This window comes from Orcinus orca, chromosome 7, assembly GCF_937001465.1.
Source record: "Orcinus orca chromosome 7, mOrcOrc1.1, whole genome shotgun sequence".
In the NCBI taxonomy this organism is placed as follows: domain Eukaryota; kingdom Metazoa; phylum Chordata; class Mammalia; order Artiodactyla; family Delphinidae; genus Orcinus; species Orcinus orca.
This window is the reverse complement of record NC_064565.1, coordinates 61,806,180-61,828,967: the sequence shown is the minus strand read 5'-3', so window position 1 is coordinate 61,828,967 and position 22,788 is coordinate 61,806,180. Positions and strand designations below refer to the sequence as shown.

Below are 22,788 nucleotides of genomic sequence, written 5' to 3'. Positions count from 1 at the left end.
AATCACAAATCTGTTGTCTAAGGACATGGATTCTTTGAATAAGATGTTGTCGGGCCCTTGACATCTGCCCTCCATTGTGCTCTACTCTACATTGTGCTCTACCTCAGAGGTCTCAGACTTTGCAAAGTTACACACAGGTAATGTTTCCCATCCCAGTTTTCCCCAAATTATTATAGTGACCACCGTAGGGTTGCCAGTATTTGGATGGAGGGGCGGTGCTAGGTACGGACATTTTTAAAAGCGCGGGAACTGATTTTTAGCAATGTTTATAATACGGTTTTGCATAATTCTTTGTCTTATGTCCTGGCTCCACCACTTTTTAGCTGTGTGACTTCAGGCAAATAACTTAACCTCTTTGTTTTCTCATCTAGAAAGTTGGGGGAAAAGTATGACTAAAACCTTAGGGTAGTTGGGAGTACGAAGTAAGTCAGTGTATGTTAAGTGCTTGTAATAGTGTCCAACAAGTAGTAAATCTTATATGTTATCGTCATCATAGAGTAGAACACTGTTCCTTTTTTTTTTCCACACCTTTATTGGAGTATAAATGCTTTACAATGCTGTGTTAGTTGCTGCTGTACAACAAAGTGAATCAGCTATATGTATACATATATCCCCATATCCCCTCCCTCTTAAGCCTCCCTATCCCATCCCTCTAGGTTGTCACAAAGCATCAAGTTGATCTCCTTGTGCTGTGAAGCATCTTCCCACTAGCCATCCATTTTACATTTGGTAGTGTATATATGTCAGTGCTACTCTCTCACTTCATCCCAGCTTCCTCCCCCCGCCACCGTGCCCTCAAGTCCGTTCTCTACCTCTACATCTTTATTCCTGCCTTGCCACTAGGTTCACGAGTCCAGCTTTTAAAAAGTCCATATATATGCGTTAGCATATGGTATTGAACACTTCCTTTAACAGTAACTTATTTAGTACTTCAGATTAAAGTGAAGTTAGTATTTCACTGTTCACAGTGTATTAATTGCAGGTCATAGTCTCTCTCATATATTTGTGGTATGTCTGTAAAATGAGGTCTTCTGTAAGGCATATTAGAAAATCAGTCATTTCCAGTTATGTTTATATCTATGTGTGTGTATCTTACAAAAGCTTGTATTGTTTAGATTTACTAGGAAGAATACTCCTATTAATGTATAATCTCCAGTTGGGTAGAAAAGGTTTGAAAATAATTTGGGAAACTGCTGTAAAAAAAAAATAGAAGGGGGTTGGATTTGAAAAAGATTAGTAGAGATGAAATAAAAGATTAAATTTAAGTGGGGGAGGGGGAAGGGAGCAGTCATAGAAGAGTAATGATCCAATCTAAGGAGATAGGGTTTATGGGAAAGAGATTGCTTCATGTTAAAGCAGAGATTTTATATATATAAAGTTTATATTTGTTAAAGAAAATTTGGTTTTAAAACCTTCCCCTAAAGTGTTAACCTCTTTTGATCATATTAGTGAACTTATATTTTTAGGAATCCATGTCTATAGTTTAGAACTATCCCATTGAAAGAAAAACTAGAAAAAAAGACTTGGTAGCTCTGAAATGTCCATAGGAATCTAAATAGTTATGAACGTGAAAATGTAATTAAACAATATACGAGATCTTGTAGGATTATCCTGTAATTCTCTTTAGGTGATTTTTATAGCAGGTGAAACTGATTAAAGAAAAATGTAAGGAAAATAAACTTTCAGAATCAAATGAAGTAATTTCATCAGTACTTTAAAAATTGAAGGCAGAGAACATGAAAGCCTTTGATAAGAACAACAAAATCCTAATGATGCGCTATTGATAAAGGAGAATGTCTCATTTTATCAATAGTACTGTAATTCATATTTATCTGGTATTATTTAAATATGCATGTTTCAGACTTGATAAACCAGTAAATAATTTATCTTAAATATTCAATTAGCTCTATTGACAAATAAGTAGCAAATAGTCTCAGGAGGAGGCATTTAACATTTTCTTGTAATATTTTTAATAGAAATCTAAACATACTCTTGTTATTAATGCTTAACTAATATTGATTATACAGATTGCCATTGGTGCCTTCACTAATTCCATGTCATTTGTGTTTGTGTTACATATGATAAGCCTGCTCACTTACCCACTTTTTGTTGCTTTTAGCATGCTGCTGCATATTGCTGTTTATATGTACTTGGATATGCTTGGATTAAATGGAATTGTATTTTTTGGTTTTAACTGAATGTCCTTCAGAGTGGACAAGTGGCTTTAATATTCATGTAAAGAAACCATGGATTGAATAGAAAAGAAATGCAAGTATCATTGAAAATGGTAGAGTTTCCATCTGCTATTGATAACACTGAATCTTACCTAAATATTGTTGTGACATTATCTAATATTGAGCTATCGCAGTTAACAATACATTTGTTTATCTTATATAACTATTTGTGTTTTATACTGTTTAATAATCAGTTAGAATAGTATTACTTGTATATACTTAATAAACACATTTACGGGGTGCATGTTCACAACTTTACTAATAGTGTCGAGCAATCAAGAAGATTTGGAGACCACTGGCTTCATCCTCTTCCTAATCCACAAAAACAGCCAAACTCTTTGAAGTCATCAGTGCTATATAGTGGTGTCTGTGGGAAGTTGGATCCATCTACACCCTCACCACCACACTTCCGTACGCCAGTCTCTACTTTTTTGGTATTCCTCTACTTAAAGTGTATTAATGACATGTTAAAATAATACCTTTCTGTTATTTTGTGTTTGTCCATTGGCTATACAAGAAAATTAGTCTTATCTTTGTAACCATACTGTGTTGTGTGTGTGTGTGTGTATTTTTTCATCATTTAAAGTCTCTGTTTCTCTCTCTTTTCCTTTAGCTCTTACCGAGGTGTGCAGGAAATTGGAAAAAAATTTTTTTTCATTTATATATCTCTTTCACAAACTTGTTTTATTGGGGTAGGCCTTGAAAACAACTATAACTATGGCACAAAGATACTGTCAGTCATATACCAGGCCAGGTGAAGTGGACATTTAAGCATTTTGAGGTAGAGAATAGATATAATCAAAAACCAGTGCTGTTAGTTTATAAAGTTCTTAAATGTATACTCAAATGTCCTTGAGAATTTGTTTCCATTGCTTACATTTTTTTCTTGCGTTTAAAACTTGTTATTCCTTAAGTACCAAAAGTCAAGTTTAAATAAGCATGTTCATTTTTATATTACTAGTGTATATTATATAGGTAGTGCTACTGAAAATAAAGGTGAGTTTACACTATTTCAGGTAGTGTTATGTGTTAAATCTACCCTTGTGGGCTAGTTTAGGACCTTCAGTGCCCTTTTTATAATGCTTACTTTCCCTGCAGAACTCTTGGAAAGACTTGTATATACTTGTTTCTAGTTCATTTCCTTCCATTTTCTTGAATGTACTTTGGGCAGGGTTGTATTCCCACTTCTCTATTGGAACAGCTCTTGTCAAGATATTACCACATTGTTACATCCAAAAGTCATTTCTCAATCCTCATTTTACTTGACTGACAAGCATTTGACATCTTTGATTATTTTCTTCTTTTCTTTTTTTTTTTGTGGTACATGGGCCTCTCACTGTTGTGGCCTCTCCCGTTGCGGAGCACAGGCTCCGGACGCGCAGGCTCAGCGGCCATGGCTCACGGGCCTAGCCGCTCCGCGGCATGTGGGATCCTCCTGGACCGGGGCACGAACCTGTGTCCCCTGCATCGGCAGGCGGACTCTCCACCACTGCGCTACCAGGGAAGCCCCTGATTATTTTCTTCTTGAAATGATTTCTTCACTTGGCTTTTGGATACCAGCTTCCTCCTGTCTCACTGGCTTTTTTTCTTTCTTTCTTTCTTTTTTTTTTAATCGCTGCTTGTCAGCTTTGAAGTGCCTAGGGTTTCTTCCTATAAATATATATATATACTACATTCCAGGTGACTCTCAGTAACCAACTGTAAATGTTGATGATGCCCAAATTTATATCTGTGGGCCATACTTATGTTTGAACTCCAGATCCGTCAGCCGCCTAATCAACATGATCATTTGGGTATTTCATAGGTACTTCAAAACTTTCATATCCAAAAATGGACCCCTGAATGGCACCCCTCTCCCGTAATTTTTTCTACCCCCACTCTACTCTGTTTCAGTTAATGGCAACTCCATCTTTTTAGTTGCTCAGGACTAAAACCTTGGAGTTATATTTAACTCCTTGTTCTCACACCTCACATAAAACCCTGTTAGCAAATGTCTTTGACTCTACCTACAAAGTATTTCCTGATTCTGACCATTCCTTACCACTTACTCATTAACAACTAGTTTTACGCCACTGTATCACCCCTCTACTCTCAGTGGCTTCACTCACTGAATAAAATGTAAACTTTTATTTTTTTTTTTGCGGTACGCGGGCCTCTCACTGCTGTGGCCTCTCCTGCTGCAGAGCACAGGCTCCGGACGCGCAGGCCCAGTGGCCATGGCTCACGGGCCCAGCTGCTCCGCAGCATGTGGGATCCTCCCAGACTGGGGCACAAACCCACGTCCCCTGCATCGGCAGGTGGGCTCTCAACCACTGCGCCACCAGGGAAGCCCTAAAATGGAAACTTTTAGTGGCCTACAAGGTAGTACACAATGTATAACATCATATATAATCTTACCCCACCTTTACATTTTTATCTCTGCTATCTTGTTACTTACTACTCTTCTTTCACATTCATTTCTTTCTAGCCACACAGGCCTCCTTGCATTTCTCTGAACACACCAAGCATACATCCACCTTGCTCTTCCTTCTACCTGGAATACTTTCCCCCACCTTCTTGCTCCTTTGCCTCCTTCAGGGTCAGATGTCACCGTATTAGCAAAACCTTTTCTGGCCACTTATTTAAAACAGCAAGTACTTCTCTCCTTTCACTTTCTGTCTATCCTTACCTCACTTTATTCCCATAACAGTTCACCACCACACAAAATGCTGTGTACAGTTGACCCTTGAACATGGGTTTGAACTGCTCAAATCCATTTACACGCAGAGTTTTTTCAATAGAAAATACAACAGTATTACACGATCTGCAGTTGGTTGAATAGGCAGATGTATACGGAAGGAGAACTATAAGTTACACAATGGCACTCCTAACTCTGCATTGTTCAAGGGTCAGCCATATTTACTCGATTATTTGTTCTGTCTTTTCCCACTAAAAAGGAAACTTGATAAAGACATGAGCTTAACTGTTGTTCACTTTTATCCTTAGAACCTAGAACAGTGACTGGCATATTGTAATCACTCACATATTTGTAGAGAATAACATTATGTCCTAAACTTCAAATTGAGTTAATTTTTGGAGCACAGTCATCTTTTTTTTTCTTTTGATTATGACTTTATTCTTTTACAATAAAATCCCTTAGACATTTTTTTTCTTTTTCTCTTTTTTCCCTTTAATTCTTTGTCCCATAGCACAGTGTCTGATATCCAGTAGATTCTTAATAATTACTTACTGAATATGGAAGTGTATTATCATGCGTTTAAGACACTGGAAATTCAAATGAGAAATAAAATGTGATTAATTTCTTGGTCTTGCTACTGCGTTATCTTAACGAGGGGTTTATTAATTTCATATGGACTAGTGCTTAATAGTGCAGGCTCCGAAATTCAAATGCCTGGGTTCAGATCCAGTGCAATACTTTGCTGGGAGCCCAGTCATCTTAAGGTTTTGTTTGTTTATTTATGTTTTTGTTTTTAATTCCAGTGGTGGGAGAAGGGGCTAGTTGGTTATACAGGAACTAGAGATGAAACCACAACAAACATTGATTGACTGTCTTTAACAAATTCCCTAAGTCATCTCCTATAGATTACTTTAAATTTTTTTATTTAGAATGATCTTTCAAAGTATAGTATACACTCAGAAAAATGTACAAATCATAGGTGTGTAACAATGATTTTTTATAAAACAAACACATAGGAAAAATTACTACCTGGATCAAGAAATAAGATATTGCCAGCAGTTCCTCAATCTCCCTGTACCCAGTCATTACGCCTCGTAAAGGTAGGCAGTCACTGTATAGTAGTGTTTCCTGTTGCTTTGAGCTTTATTTAAATGGTATATCTGTCTCTCTATAGATAGAGGTATTATATGTAAGAGAGAGTGTGTATGTGCCTTCTTTTGTTTAAAATTATGTCTGTGGTGTTCCTGTTGCATGTAAGTTGTTAATTTTCATTGTTTTAACATATTACACTGTATGAATGAATATATTATGATTTTTCTATTCCAACACTAGTGGATATATGAGTTACTTCCAGTTTAGGATGAATTTCTGTACTTTTGGTGTCATGTGTATATGCCTTTCCGTTGGAGTGAAATTGCTTCCGTTATAGGGTATACATAGGTTCATCTTTAAAATATACGGTCAAAAGATTTCCAAAGTTGTTATACTGATTTACACACCCACCAGCAGTGTGGGAGAGTTTCAGTTGCTCTATTACTTTGCTAACAGGTGACCTGTTAAAAAGTTTTAGCCATCTTGGTGGATGTGTAGGATATTTCACTATGATTTTAATTTTAATTTTCCTGATATCTAATAATATTGAGTACCTTTTCATACTTCTGTGGGCCATTTTGATGGGTATCACTTCCCCTTCTCCTGAGCTTTATAAACAGTAGATTTCTGAGGATAACTAGGTACCATGCAGGACACTAATGCAGCATGGTAAAAAATATTTTGCTATTATCTACACTAAGATATAGAGGAAGATACAAACTTGACTGCCTAGTACTGAAGACCTATTTTTTTGTTTTTTTGGTTTTTTTTGCGGTACGCGGGCCTCTCCCTGCTGTGGCCTCTCCCGTTGCGGAGCACAGGCTCTGGACGTGCAGGCTCAGCAGCCATGGCTTATGGGCCCAGCCGCTCTGCGGCATGTGGGATCTTCCCGGAACGGGCACGAACCTGTGTCCCCTGCATCGGCAGCGGACTCTCAACCACTGCACCACCAGGGAAGCACTGAAGACCTGTTTTTAAAGGTGTCTGTATTAAGTTGATAATGCAGGTTGGCAAAGAGGAATTATTTAAGATTTACTAGATGGGTGAAATTTATGATTAAGATTCTAAAATACCCCAGATGTGTATGAGCAAGAAAAATGATTAAAAATTGGGTATAACACTTCTTGGGCAAATAATTTATTGTCTTTAATGAGCACTTTGTGGTCCTGTCCATATGAACTGACTCTTTTTTGTTTTCAGTAAGTAATGCTAGAAAATTAAGTATCCATTTGAGATAAAATTAAATTTTTAAATCTTCTCTATATGTATTATTTGCAGATAGAAGGAGCATAGAGAAGTAGAGGGCAGAGTTTTCCAGGTAGATTATTACCTAGACTGGAAGTTCCTCCTTAAGGAAGGGTTTGTTCATTTAGTCAGATTGTATTTTCTGAGCACTTTTGAGTGAAGCATTTATTATCTAAAGGGATGTATGAGCCAGTAAGTAGAACTAATTCTACCATAAGCATGTATAAGGGAGATGACATTTGAACTAATATTGAAGGATAAGTAGATGTTGGTTACATGAAAAAGGAAGAGAGCTAGAAAACAGTCCAGGCAAGAGAGGCATATACTTATGGGTGTGACATTGAGAAAGGACATGGGTTCTGACAGTGATGAGAATTTCAGTATTTTAATACTGAAGTTGGAAGAGCAGTTGCGGCCAGATTGAGAAGGTTCTTGAGTACCAAATTAACAAGTTAGTACTTAATACTGTAGAAAATAGAGAATTAGTGCAGGTAATGAATCAGGAAAGTGATGCCATTAGATTTTGTATTTAGGAAGAAGATTCTGGAAGCTCTGTAGAAGTTGGATTGGCAGAAGCGAGACATGAGAGGCTGGGAATGGACTGACAGGACTCACCTGAAATTGATGGTTTGAGCCATTAGGTGGCTTGCAATTATCAATAAAGGGGGAAGCAGGAGAAGGTTTGGTGAGTGGACAAGATGTGTTCAGTTTGGACATGTTATGTTCTATGTGCCTTTGTTTTATTGGAATTCAATAGGAAAGAGAACTAAGTTATAAGTATCCATGGCCATGACACACTCTTTAAAGATATTTTGTAGGTTCCAGTTAAGAGAATTAACAATAGGAGTAGGAATGACCTGTAATATCGTTATCCCCTCAGTCAGGTTGTATTTCATTCTTGCCCTCTCTCATCAGTTGCTTTATTTGTTCTCTACGATTTCTTTAAATCTTCTCTCTCTCTAGACTCCTTTATCTGCTCTTAATATTATTCTGTCGTCCTTTTTCCTTGTTGTCTTGTCACAAATAATGTAAGATGAGTAGCTTTAAAAACATCTGACAAAATTCCTCGTTTTATGGACTTAAAATTTATCCAACTCTGGATATGTGCTATCCATATGCTGTCTTTTATTTGACTTGTAAAAAAGCTAATACTATGTGGTATTTGTGCATATATTTAAATGTCTTGTCATAATGATGCAGGTGGACACCTGATTATAAAGGAACAGAGGTCAGTACTCATTTTTGTTGTGTGTTTGGATGAATTTTATACATATCTAATTCTTCATGCTTTCACTGAGGAAATAGAAACCATTTCCCCTTAATTTCTAGGCATCAAATTCTCTCTGCCTCTGGGGTCTAGCACAGTTCATGGCACATAGTAGCTAATCACTTATTGAATGAATGTGCCTATATCTTTTCTTCCCTCATGTAATAGAGGAGGTGGCTGTGCTCCAGCAGTTAAGCCTGTAAGTGCTATGGCTCATCATCTCCTCCTGACTTCTTAGGGACTTTATTCTTGTGTTTTCAGTCTCTCCCTCTATAGTGGATCTTTCTCATGAACATTTACACACGTTCAGGTCTTCCCTGTCTTCAAACATAGAACAAAACACTTCTTCCCCCAGACTCTCTTTTTTGGTCCCCTTTAGCCTGTAGTGTCATGTTTCTGTCTCCCTCTCAAGCCAGACATATCTGTACTTGTTATTAAACACTTTTTCACTTCTTGCCCATTTTCTTAGTTTCCTTCTTGAATTTTCTGCAGTATTTGATGTTGACCACTTTTCCTTTCTTTAATGTAGCACATTTTTCTGGGTACGCCTTTCCTGCACAGGTTCATCCTCTTCTGCCTGTTCCTTAAATGTCTGCATTCCTCATAGGCTGCTTTCTCTCCTCATTCTACTTATAGTCCTTGAATGATCTAACCTACTACTTTGGATGCACTCCATCTGTGTAGATCCAGCTTTTTTACTGTTTTGTCTCACAAGCTGTTCAGACTCTGTGACCAGCAACCTTGAATTAACTGTCCTTCTTTACCTCCACCTGAACCTTCTCCAGTGTTTCCTATTGCAGTGAATGGCACCACCATCTACCCTGTTGCCCAGGCCAGAGTGCCCTCTCTTCCCATTTCCCCCCTTGATTCTTAGTTGTAGTTTTTCTGATAAAATAAATTAATTTTAAACTGTTAGAGGCATTTTTCTTGGTTGCACATTCTAGTTTTCATTAGTATAAATTCAGGAGCTATTAGGGCACATTTGATGTCTTTAGGCTATTTTTGGCTCCAATTATTAGTGACTGGTGTAAATCTAAAATAAATGTCCATTAAGATTTTTAGTTTACATAAATCAAAATTAAAATGTGTAGGAATTTATGTTTTATCAAAGATGATTATATTCAGTGTTTGTTCTAAATCATGTATTGTGGGGGTTTTTGTTTTCATTTTAATTTTTTTTTATTGGGGAATAGTTGCTTTACAATGTTGTGTTAGTTTCTGCTGTACAATGAAGTGAATCAGCTATATGTATATATATATCCCCTCCCTCTTGGACCTCCCTCCCCCGCCCCCAATCACGCCCATCTAGGTCACCACAGAGCACCGAGCTGAGCTCCCTGCGCTATACAGCGGTTCCCATTAGCTGTCTGTTTTACACATGATAATGTGTATGTATATGTCAGTCCCGATCTCCCAGTTCATCCCACCCTCCCTTACCACTCACCCACCATGTCCACACGTTTGTTCTCTATGTCTGCATCTCTATTCCTGACCTGCAAATAGGTTCATCTGTACCATTTTTCTAGATTCCACATATATGTGTTAATATACAGTATTTGTTTTTCTCTTTCTGACTTACTTCATTCTGTATGACAGACTCTAGGTCCATCCACACCTCTACAAATGATCCAATTTTGTTCCTTTTTATGGCTGAGTAATATTCCATTGTGTATATGTGCTGCATCTTCTTTATCCATTTGTCTGTCGATGGGCATTTAGGTTGCTTCCATGTCCTGACTATTGTAAATAGTGCTGCAGTGAACATTGGGGTGCATGTGTCTTTTTGAATTATGGTTTTCTCTGGGTATATGCCCAGTAGTGGGATTGCTAGGTCATATGGTAGTTCTATTTTTAGTTTTTTAAGGAACCTCCATACTGTTCTCCATAGTGCTGTATCAGTTTACATTCCCACCAAACAGTGCAAGAGAGTTCCCTTTTCTCCACACCCTGTCCAGTATTTATTGTTTGTAAAGTTTTTGATGATGGCCATTCTGACCAGTTTTGATCTGCATTTCTCTAATAATTAGTAATGTTGAGCGTCTTTTCTTGTGCCTCTTGGCCACCTGTATGTCTTCTTTGGAGAAATGTCTATTTAGGTTTTCTGCCCTTTTTTTTTGGCGTTACGCGGGCCTCTCACTGCTGTGGCCTCTCCCGCTGCGGAGCGCAGGCTCCGGACGCGCAGGCCCAGCGGCCATGGCTCATGGGCCCAGCCGCCCCGCGGCATGCGGGATCCCCCCAGACCGGGGCATGAACCCGCGTCCCCTGCATCGGCAGGCGGACTCTTAACCACTGCGCCACCAGGGAAGCCCTCTGCCCATTTTTTGATTGGGTTGTTTGTTTTTTTGATGCTGAGTGCATGAGCTGTTTGTATATTATGGAGACTAATCCCTTGTAGGTTGCTTCATTTGCAAAACATCTTCTCCCATTCTGAGGGGTGTCTTTTCATCTCGTTTATGGTTTTCTTTGCTGTGCAAAAGCTTTTAAGTTTCATTAGGTCCCATTTGTTTATTTCTGTTTTTATTTTCAGTACTCTAGGAGGTGAGCCAAAGAAGATCTTGCTGTGATTTATGTTAAAGATTGTTTTTCCTATGTTTTCCTCTAAGAGTTTTATAGTGTCTGGTCTTATATTTAGGTCTTTAATCCATTTTGAGTTTATTTTTGTGTATGGTGTTAGGGAGTGTTCTAATTTCATTCTTTTACAAGTAGCTGTCCAGTTTTCCCAGTGCCACTTATTGAAGAGACTGTCTTTTCTCCATTGTATATTCTTGCCTTCTTTGTCATAGATGAGTTGACCATAGGTGTGTGGGTTTATCTCTGGGCTTTCTATCTTGTTCCATTGATCTATATTTCTGTTTTTGTGCCAGTACCATACTGTCTTGATTACTGTACCTTTGTAGTATAGTCTGAAGTCAGGGAGCCTGATTCCTCCAGCTCCGTTTTTCTTTCTCAAGATTGTTTTGGCTCCTCGGGGTCTTTTGTGTTGCCATACAAATTGTAAAAGTATGGAATGCTTCATGAATTTGTGTGTCATCCTTGCACAGGGGCCATGCTAATTTTTTCTCTATCCTTCCAATTTTAGTATATGTGCTGCCAAAGCTAGCACTCATGTATTGTTTTCTTTTTTTTTCTTTTAATTAGTTTTCTGAGTTGAAAAAACCTCTTAGTTTCACATAAGGAAATGATGTTATATCATTATCGATACAAAGAAAGATGTTTGGCTATGCTGACAGAACAATGTAACTTCCTGCCATATCCACTCTTCCTCACCATTGCATGCTCATTTTGTTTCCCAGTCTGCTTTATAATAAAACTCATTGAAAATAGAAACTCTCTCATACTTATGCACCTCCTTCCACAATGATATTGTGGTTGTGGCCATTATAGATTTTTAGTAAGGATTGACTTTAAAACTTAAGTTTATGAGTAATAATTTCATTGTACCTACTGATAGGCATAATTTCATTCCCATAGGACCTACATTTTGCATTCCCATAGTATCTACAAATATGCGTAATTGATACACGCTGTAAAAAAGAGGTTTAACAGGCATTAGAATTTGTTCTATTCTGAGTTGACCATTGATTTATTGACTATTTGAACAATTATAACTGAAGTTTCAGATTGTTTTATGACTCAGCTTGCTCAAAAGAAATTGGCTTTCTTAATGAATTTTTAAAAGCAAGCTCTCATGGTGGCTTTATTCTCTTTTTGGCTTAATCTCTGATATTTAGAATAAAATAGATTGTTTTAAAAGAATAATCCACAACAAGGAGCAATGATTATGCTCCACAAACAGATGATTTTTTACTTTTACATAGTATTTATTCATTTTACCTTAGAGAGGCTCAGATCTCATGCTATCTTTTTGGGCCAGTGGGCTGCTTCTCATCTGTATTTGTTTTCTTCTTTAGATATTAGGATCAAGGAAGAAGAACCTGATCCTGAAGAGTGGCAGCTCAGTGGTGATTCTACATTGAATACCAATGATCTAACACATTTAAGAGTACAGGTGGTAGATGAAGAAGGGGACCAACAACATCAAGAAGGAAAAAGACTTCGAAGGGTAGCTTGCACCTGTCCCAACTGTAAAGAAGGTGGTGGGAGGTATGCACACACGAAACATACTTTTCTTTTTAGACTGTTAATATCATCACCCTAATTTTTGAAATGCTGCATGCCATGTCACTTAACTAAGGGAAATTATTCATTACATGATCATCTTGTGTGTTTGTCTGTATGAGTGTGGCAGAAAAAGTTAGAGAACAAAATATATGAAATCAAATTTTCAGTTCTAAATGCCTGTTTTAAAAAAACTAAAATTACTTAGTTTACTTAAAAAAAAAAAAGTATAGTAAGATGCCATTTAACAGGCCCATATTGGATATTAGTCTGTTTGCAAACCAGCAATGGATTTGCCTAAATACTGATTAAAAAGCTGATTCTTCTCTACAGTAGAAACTAACACAACATTGTAAAGCAACTATACTCCAATAAAAATAAATTTTTATAAAAAGTTGATTCTTAGCTTGAGAATAGCAGTTATATAAGTTCAGAAATTGTTAATAAAGCATAAGTATTTTCCATTTTCAATAGAAATGAATAATAAGCCTTAATGATGGAATTTTTTAAAAAGTGGAACTGTAATATCTCCATTCAGTGTTTCCAGAAATATTAAGAAATAATAACATGACAGGAATAAACTCAAAACAGATCAGTAATTACATTAAATGTGGATGGATTAAGCTTAATAATTGAGAGATTGACTCTCAGATCATATTTAAAAGACATAAAGCCCAGCCTTATATTGATTATAAGGAACATCTCAAATTGGTGCAGGAATGTTGAAAGTAAAGGAATGGAAAAGACTTACTAGGCAAATGTTAACAAAAAGGAATCTTGGACATGGTAAGATTAAGGTGAAAATATCAAATGGATAGATAGGGATATATTTCTTTTTTTTTTTTTTTTTTTTTGCATTATGCAGGCCTCTCACTGTTGTGGCCTCTCCCGTTGTGGAGCACAGGCTCCGGACGCGTAGGCTCAGCAGCCATGGCTCACGGGCCCAGCCGCTCCGCGGCACGTGGGATCTTCCCAGACCGGGGCATGAACCCGTGTCCCCTGCATCGGCAGGTGGACTCTCAACCACTGCGCCACCAGGGAAGCCCAGTGATATATTTCTTAATAATATGAAGTTTTCACCAAGAAGATTTAATAGCCATGGTACCTTTTCCCCACAACTTTGAAATACATAAAGCAAAAACTGATAGAACTCTAAAGACATTATAACCATGTCCTCTAGTCATAGTGAAAGACCTTAATATAACTCTCTCAGAAATGAACTATTTAAATAGACCAGAAAAAAAAAAAAAAAACCCTGTTAATGAACTTGACCTAGTAGAGCCTCTCTGCCTTTTGAGTTGTTTTGTACATTGGCCAGCCCATTCACAATGATAGTAATGACTAGTAACTGTTAATACTGAGAGCTTACTGTGTTCTAGATGGTCTTATAAGTGAGGCATGGAGAAGTTGAATGATTCTTTACAGCATACACAGCTGGGATTTGGACCCAGTTTCTTATCAAGGCCTTAACCACTGCACTGTACTGCCTCCCAGGTGAATTTGCTTCTTCTCCATCTGATCCTTAGGCATTTGTATTTCCTACTGGTAATTATTCACTTGTTTGAAGTTTTACTTATTCTTTGAAATGTTTTGGTCAATTTAAATAAGTTAGTGTGGAATTCTGGTTAGACAACTTTTCTGAAATTTACTCTCATTTTTACGGGAACTTTCAAGATAAATTTTCATGAAAGTCAAATGTAACTGAGGGTCAAGGCCTTGCCTGTATTTTGCTTATTCTTTTCTTTAAATTGAAAATCTTTAAAAATTATTTTTATTAAATTAATACATGTTCATAAAAATTCAGAAATATAGAGAAGTTTTAAAAGAATACCAAACTTCTACCCTACTTCAAGATGACTATTGTAACATTTTTGTATATATCCTTCCAGACTTTACTCTCACTGTTTTATGTGTCTGTTTTTCTTTTGAAAATTTTTGTGATCATATTTCCAAGTGTACATAGAGTTTGTATCCGTTTTTTATGACCGTATGGTATTCTATGGTATGGATGTGTAAGAATTTAACAACTTTTGGGAGTTTATTGTTGAAATTCTAATTCTTACACATATATCTTTGCACATCTGATTATTTCATCATTATAAGTTGGCAGTGGTGGAATTGTTTTATCAAAGGGAATTGTCTGCTAGAAAGGTTGTATCAATTTATACTCCCATCAGTGGTGTATGAGAGTATGTTTTCCCACACCCTTGCCAACAATGGATTTTATAATTTTTAAAAACCTTTTAAAGTCTGAGAGATGAGAAGTAATTCCTCACTATTGTTTTATTCAGTATATTTTTGTTACTTTATTTGAACATTTTTTGTTGTGTTATTTTACCATTTCAAAATTTCTTTTGTGAATTATTTCTTTGTCTTTTGTGAATCTGTTAATTTGTCTGTCATATGTGCACATATTTTTTTCCAGTTTTACATTATCTTTCAACTTTGTCAGTGGTTTGCAAAATGCATTTATTTACACAAGTAAAGAAAGTTCACACTTAAAGCTTGCAAACCTTTTTTTAAGCACAAAATTTTTAGTTGAGATGCATTATTATCATGCTATTAAAAGTCTTCCTTAAACTGAAGATTATAAAAATACTCATATTTTTCCAGAACTTTTGTGAGTTCACTTTTTAATAACTTATTCTAACAATTAAAATTGAAGTTCTTAAGAAAAACAACTGTTGTTTCTTAGAGCTCATTTGAACAAAATTCAACTAATATACTCATGATAGGCACAATTGTATCATTGACAGTTGCTGCATCTAATTAATAGAAGCACAACATATAGTAAATCCTGTTCTGCAAAGGTGAGGTAGGTGGCACTTTATACATTTTAGAATATTAGCCTTTCCGCAACAGTATTCTTTTAAAAAAATAATAGTACGTATAAAGTGGCATCTTTAGAGAACTAAATTTTATTTTTTTACCTTTTTGAGCAAGGTGTAAAATATAATTAAATATTTAAAAACTGTATTCATTTGGGCATTTAGCCAATATTTATTAAGCAGAACCAGACTTCAGAAACTTTATACTCTAGTGGAAGAGACAATTTTATAAAGTAAAATAAATTCTAAAGGCGTTATTGTTATATAGGTTTTGTGTGGTTTAGACAACCTCAATCCAGTTTTAAAAAATTTAAGTTAATTTGTAAAATCTGTTTTCTTCCCTGTTAGCCTTTCAGTTTGTGTTCCGTTTCTCCTGTCCCAAGCAAAAGACTCGATTTACTTAACTTTTCTTAATCCCTCTACTCAGAATTTAGCTTTTTTTATTGTGTCACTCTGTCTTTGCATTATTAAAATTTTGGGAGCAAGTTTAAGCAGTCAAGAAAATGAACTTAAAATTGTTAGTTTTGTAAGATCATGTAATAGGTATTAGTGGTGTAACTATATAAATCAAGAGGAAAACTTACGGTAATCTTTTACTACTTGAAGTTTGTTGATAAATTCACTTCAGTTCTCTTCCTTCACATCACATGCCATAAATCCATATCTGGCATATCTAGATCTTATCTTGAGTAAAAAAATTTTTTTTAAATAAAAACTTGGACCTCGGTATTGGACTTTTTCCCTTATATTGTATATTTTTGTGTGCCCCGTCTCCATTTTTTTTTCTTAGTTGCCTGTCCCATTTTCAGACGAGTATGTCTTGTTACCTTATAATTCAGTTGATGAAAACATCTTTCCCTGGATTTTTGGTTCTTTGGGAACTCATATTTGTTGCTGTAATTTGTTATAGTCTTGTGCTTTGTTCGTGCTCTCAAAGCTAAATTTTGCTAAGTTAGTAAAATAGCACTTTTGAATTTATAAAAGCACATTGATTCACCTGAGTGATAGGATTAGAAGAGAGGCAAGAAGATAAGAGTGTAGAGTGAACTGAATTGGGTTCTCTGTGAAATTGCTATGGTGAACACAATATGTAAAATCGGTTTGTACACCAATAGCCACAGACATTGCTCTTTTTCTTAGGGCCATTTAAGAATAAAACAAATTTAAAAAGCTAAATTAAATGGAAATATTATTGGCTTTGGTTAAGACTTTGGCATTGCAGGTGAGCCAGCAAAACCTGTTTCACTCAACTCAGCTCTTTGAAGAGAGTAGAAATTGGGGGTGGACTGGAGCAGAAACTAGAATTGTGTTAGATTATGACATCCTTGCCCTTGAGACAACAGCATGACTCCTCCTTGTCTTTACTTATGCTATTCCTCTGCCTGGAATGCCTTCCCTCCTTTCTATCTAAATCCTACCCACCTCCTCCACGAAGCCTTCTCTAACTACTGGAGCCCACATTGATGTCTCCCTGTTCAGAACACCTATGGCATCTAACAGCCAGCACTGCACCGTTTAGCACTGTTTGTCCTATGGCAATTTCACATGCTACTGAGTGTGAGTACATTAAAATATAAATGTGGGGAAATATGCATTTTTCCAGTAAAATTTGAAAAACGATAGGTATATTATATACAGGAGGATTTGCAGGCTTATGGAAGGTTTACAGGCTATACCTAGACTGTGAGATTGTGGGAGGAGGGGAAGTTGGGGGGGGTCTTAAATGTACCTTTTTGTAATCTCAGAGAAACTGCAAAGTTTATATAATATGATTTTGACAGTTGATGAGTCTAAAATGTCAGTTTTTTATAAACTCATTTGTTTTTATTCAGTAACTAGCCTTTTTCTTTTTTTTTGAGGTTGAGTAATAACATTTTCTATAGTGTTTAATATGATTTGAATATCAGTTCTGGAATCAAAATCGTTTTCTTCTTGCTTAGGCTAAGATACCTGTGTTCACCCATCTAATAAGCACATATCTTCTAAACCCTGTTCTTGGTATCAAATACTGAAATGTAACAGATGTCAAATTTTGCAATGTGGAGAAACTGCATTTTATTATTTCTCTGATTTATAATTTTGGGTATCTTTGCATGGTTAATAGGGAATTTTAACTGTAAAGATAATTTTAATTTATTTCATGTAGTTCTAGGGATCTAAGACAATAGCTTTGTCTAGATTTTTTTCTCTGATTTTCTCCAAGTCAGTGTATATTCAGGGTGTGGCCATACAAATATGTGAATAAATAATGCTTATATCATCTTAATTTAAAGTCTTCTTAAGGTGCCTTAATTGTACCTATGATTAGTTATGCATTTATTGTTGGTTTATTTACTTTTTAAATTAGCTGACATCATGACTTTGAATAGGCCATTTAGTTTCTGGTACAACTAATTTAATCAGATTGGGCCTATGCATAGAATTTGGGAATGGTTCTGACCGAATAATAAATAACTTTACTATACTCTTTATGTATGAAGTGTTCTTTTAAATTATGTATTTCTTGAGCATATTTACATTTGGACAACACTCACATTAGTTGTGGAGTAAAATGAATATGTAAAACTTATTAATTTTTCTTTAAATTGATTTTAAATGGTCTTGGTTTCTGATTGACCTCACAGTGATAATGTCTTCTATTTGAAATTCAACATGGGGAGTATGATATGAGTGATAATGTCCATTTGAATATTTTCATATAAGTATATATTATTCTGTGTGTGTTTTTTAGAGGTACCAATCTTGGGAAAAAGAAGCAACACATTTGTCATATACCAGGATGTGGTAAAGTCTATGGGAAGACCTCACATCTGAGAGCTCATCTGCGTTGGCATTCTGGGGAGCGCCCTTTTATTTGTAACTGGATGTTCTGTGGTAAAAGATTTACTCGAAGTGATGAATTACAGAGGCACAGAAGAACACATACAGGTTACTAATATTTACTTTTAACAGATAAAAATTAACTGTAAGGCTACATACTACCTTGAAATTTTTTTTAAGCATACCTTACTGAACTGAATCTTTAAAAATATGACCAATTACATCATATTTCTATCTTCAGTAACACCAATTTAAAAACACTAATTCCAAACAAGTCAGTATGGCTTATTTTATAAAATAATGTTTCATTTTATGCAGACTTTGGTTAGCTTTTGTTTTCATATTATTCAGTGTCTTAAGCCACATTTATCTCATCATTGTTAATTATGTTAATGTTTTAAATTAGTTGTGTGTTTTTACTCTTGATCATTATCTTCTTCTTCCTCCTTAACACTGTAATAAATAATAATTCCTTTTCCTCTGATAAATTCAGGCATTTCACCCTTTCTTGTTTTAATGTGTGTGAGGTAAGCAAAAGATATTTCACTGAGGAATAACCAAGGCATTGTTGATGTGAAGACTCTTTCATTTAGTTGTTTTAACACATAGTGTTGTGTGGTTGTTACATGAAATGGACCTAGGAATGACCCAAATTGAATTCTAACTTAATATAACATATACAGATATTTTTCTTCTACTGCCATTAATGATCAAGGTGTTGATCAGTCTATGCTCAATACTGAAGAATTGAAAAATATATAATGCATTTACAAAGTTTAGAGAGCTTAGAAGAAAGAACTATGGTGAAACGGTGGACGATATGGATTTTGAAGTCTCTTAGATCTAAATATATAAAATAACCCATGAAGTATGTAGTATTATGTTACATGCTCTCCTCGTTTTAATTTCTGTCTCATCAGGTAGGTAGACAGATGAGCTTAACCTGTTTGAAACTGCAACGGACAATATAAGAAAGTAGATAAAGTGTGCTTGGAGGCAGAGATCATTATTGTTGGGATAGTAAGGCATTTTTGAGCATGGCCCTATAATAGAATTTTCCTCAGTGGAATTTGATCAGCAGGATATAAAAAGAAATAATGTAAAAGGGAAAAAAGGTCTATGATCAAATAAGTGTAGGAAACACTGTGTTAAAGAGGGTTACTATACAAGTACCTTCAAGGAATGCCTCTTAGGACCTTTAATAGAATGTTAATGAGCACTGTACATCTCCCAAGTCGCGGGAGGTAGTGGCAACCTCTCATTGTGCCATTTTGCCATTTTGCCATGGAGTATGTCTCAGGACTAATGTTCCAAGAGAAGCTTTGGGAAATACCTTCCCAGAAGAATAGAATAGTATATGAATAGAAGAAGTGAGATCATTTGTCACGAGTGAAGATGAGATTTTATTTAACACATTTCTGTTACGTAGGATTGAACCACGTTATAGAAGTCATTGGAAGTTAGGTAATGGAGAGTCTGAACTGTTTAGTTATCTGCAGGTTACTCTTGCATTCCCATACCACTTAGTACAGTGGTGAAGTTTTGTACTGTAATAAAATTTGGTATTTAAGGAAGATTTGTCTGGCATTGATTTGTTGGATTGGAAAGGGAGAGACTAGTGTGCCATTGTAATATAGTTCAGGCATGAGGTCTGATGAGGACCTGCTGAGAGGAGAGGTGCTGGAACAAGAGATACGTAAGAAAGACATTTTGAAGAAAATAAATTAAGAAAATACTGGATTTGTTTATTGGTTGAGTTCTCCTTAGATTCCTTGTAGGTTGGCCTTTTGCCTTATCTTCTAATTGTCTTACATAGTAGGTCTTCAACATAATAGAAGTTCTGTCTGTCTTTTGTATTTAAAATAAGTATTTAAGCTGGGAAACAAATTTAGGCATCATAGAGTCTTATTAACTTTTAACACCATGATTTATTAGGCTTGCTCTTGATTATTCCAGCTGAAATCAGGTCATCTGGCCATCTCCATTATTCTTGGGACTACTCAGTCTTTATTAGACTTCAAGCTGGTGTCTTGGCTTTAATCTAGAAGTACTCTGTAGTTACTTAAATTCGCATTTAAGAGTTGAAGGTTGAGTATCAGGGATCTGACATGTTAATAATACCTTAAATATAGCTTAAAACAGTGTATTTTTCTTTAGAGAAGTATGCTACAGATAGTCGTTTTTAAGCTGGTATTTTGTAACAGATGTTTCAAAACTATTAGCATAGTTGAGGTATTAAATTCTTACCTGAATATCAGTGTATAATAAGTTTGAAGATTGCTTTTCATCCAGAAATAAAGGTGACATGTTTATTTAGGGGAAAAGTATTCTATGAGAGAAATCTTGCAGGGACAGCTCATGAAGCTAATATAGTTCTAATTGAACTCTGCTCCCTGTCCCTAACTGTCAGTGTTGGCTTATTTTCTTTCTCAGGGAATGATGAGTCTATTAATGTTAAATTTAAAAGACTAAGTAACGTAATTTCTTCAACAGGTGAGAAGAAATTTGTTTGTCCAGAATGTTCAAAACGCTTTATGAGAAGTGATCACCTTGCCAAACATATTAAAACACATCAGAATAAAAAAGGTATTCACTCTAGCAGTACAGTGCTGGCATCTGTGGAAGCTGCACGAGATGATACTTTGATTACTGCAGGAGGAACAACACTGATCCTTGCAAATATTCAACAAGGTTCTGTTTCAGGGATAGGAACTGTTAATACTTCCACCACCAGCAATCAAGATATCCTTACCAACACTGAAATACCTTTACAGCTTGTCACAGTTTCTGGAAATGAGACAATGGAGTAAATATTACACAAATACTTATTCATCGTGGTTATTTTTATACAGTAGTGAGAAGAACATCGTTCCTAAGTTCTTAGATATCTTTTTATTGATGTGCAAAAATTTTTGGATTGACAGTAACTTGGTTATACATGACACTGAAATGCCTTACTTTGTATGATATTCCATAGTATATTAAAAATGGTAAAATTGCATGGGTTTTGTAGGTACTTTTGGAATCTAGAAGAAATGAAATTTTACCAAGTTATATAAAGAGAAAATTGAATTTAACAATGCGAATGGTAGTCTAACCAAATGCATCAATCCTGTGTGGTTTAGTGTAAAAATGAGAACATGTTGGTATTTATCTATTGTAAGATAAAAAAAAAAGTTGGTGGGTGAAAGAAATCATGTTATGATAAAAAAAATTTTTTGTAATTTTCTTGATGACTGGAATTTTTATTATGCATAACTGACAAATCAAGTTTCCAAGCAAATGTTACATAGTGTAGGCTTTACTTAGCTTATCAATTTGTCATTTTGAAGCTAATTATTTTAATTAGGTTAACTATGTACAATATTTTAAGCATTACTCTTGTAAGATTTTGAAAACTACATTTTAACATGGAACTCTAGGGATAGTCACCTTTTAAATCCTGTTGAAAAGCCATGTTTAAGATTTAATTTGCCAAAATAATGTCTTGTTAATATTCTTTCAATAACGAAGTTGGGCAATATAACCAATGTTTAAAAAAGTTTAAAATGTATAGGTTGAGGCATTTGGGTGGTAAGAAAATGTTATAGTGAATTATCCCTTTTCTTGAGTATTGGAGGACCAAAAAAATAAGGTGTTATTGCGTCTTAGCAGTGATTTTTTTTTTTTTTTTTTTTTTTTTTTTGAATCCAATCTTGTTTCCAAAAACCACATGTCTGCCAGGGCCTTAAAAGCCATCATGTAAATTACCAGTAAAGTATAACATATGCAAACATAACAAAATCACTTCCATAGTGATGATACTCCAACCATATGGATATTAGTCATAGAGAACTAGAGGTTTTATGATATTTTTTTAAGTCTTTTTGTTTGTTTGTTTTGTTTTTGGTCTAGGTAGTCAGTCTGCACTTAAATATCAACCATTTTCCTTTTTTGCTTTTTCCCTTAAAATTTATATGTATCCAGTACATTTAATTGAGAAATGTATGTTTTTTATTATGCTGTATTTTCTTTTTATTTTTTAATTATTGTTTATATTTTCAATTATTAAAAAATGTACAAAATAAAGTTTCATTGCTGGTCTTGTAAGAGCTATACAATTTTCCAAAATGTATACCTATAACTGCAGCAGTTCACTTATTTCAAAAATTTGGGATTCTGTTCATTTGTTATTCTTAAGACCACCTCAAATTTAAAGGCTACCTTATTGTACGTTTAAAGTGTATTATAACAGTGTGGTAGTTAATAAAACACTATTTTTTTTTTTCTTTTGAGTTTGTTGTATTCCTATGCATTTAAAATAATTTCAGTGGTATGGGGTAAGAAAATCAGTGTGGTTTATTTTTCTTAGCATTTTATTTGCAGATTCTTGATTTCAGATGCTGAGATTATTGTAAACAGGTATATTAAAAAGGGAAGAGTAGAGGCTCTAGCAGATTACTATTTTTTTTGCCTAAAAATGAACTTATTAAATAGAACTTTTGAAAAAAATCTTTTAGCCCACAT

The 22,788-nt window shown here is 35.2% G+C and overlaps 1 protein-coding gene and 1 non-coding gene across 4 annotated transcripts in view; one reads left to right on the top strand and one right to left on the bottom strand.

Annotated features, from left to right (window-relative positions):
* Positions 1-22,553, top strand: part of SP3 (Sp3 transcription factor) — a 62,302-nt gene extending 39,749 nt beyond the window's left edge. For all 3 annotated transcript variants that reach the window (XM_033423590.2, XM_033423589.2, XM_004267322.4), the window contains exons 5-7: positions 12,427-12,619; positions 18,194-18,390; positions 20,776-22,553. In XM_033423590.2, coding sequence (XP_033279481.1) covers positions 12,427-12,619; positions 18,194-18,390; positions 20,776-21,092 — 707 coding nt within the window. In that variant the 3' untranslated portion in view covers positions 21,093-22,553. The remainder of the gene's footprint in view (positions 1-12,426; positions 12,620-18,193; positions 18,391-20,775) is intronic.
* Positions 11,512-11,618, bottom strand: LOC117200530 (U6 spliceosomal RNA). The gene has a single exon (XR_004482124.1). It is a non-coding gene; the product is annotated as a U6 spliceosomal RNA (small nuclear RNA).
* Positions 22,554-22,788: the final 235 nt, after the last annotated feature.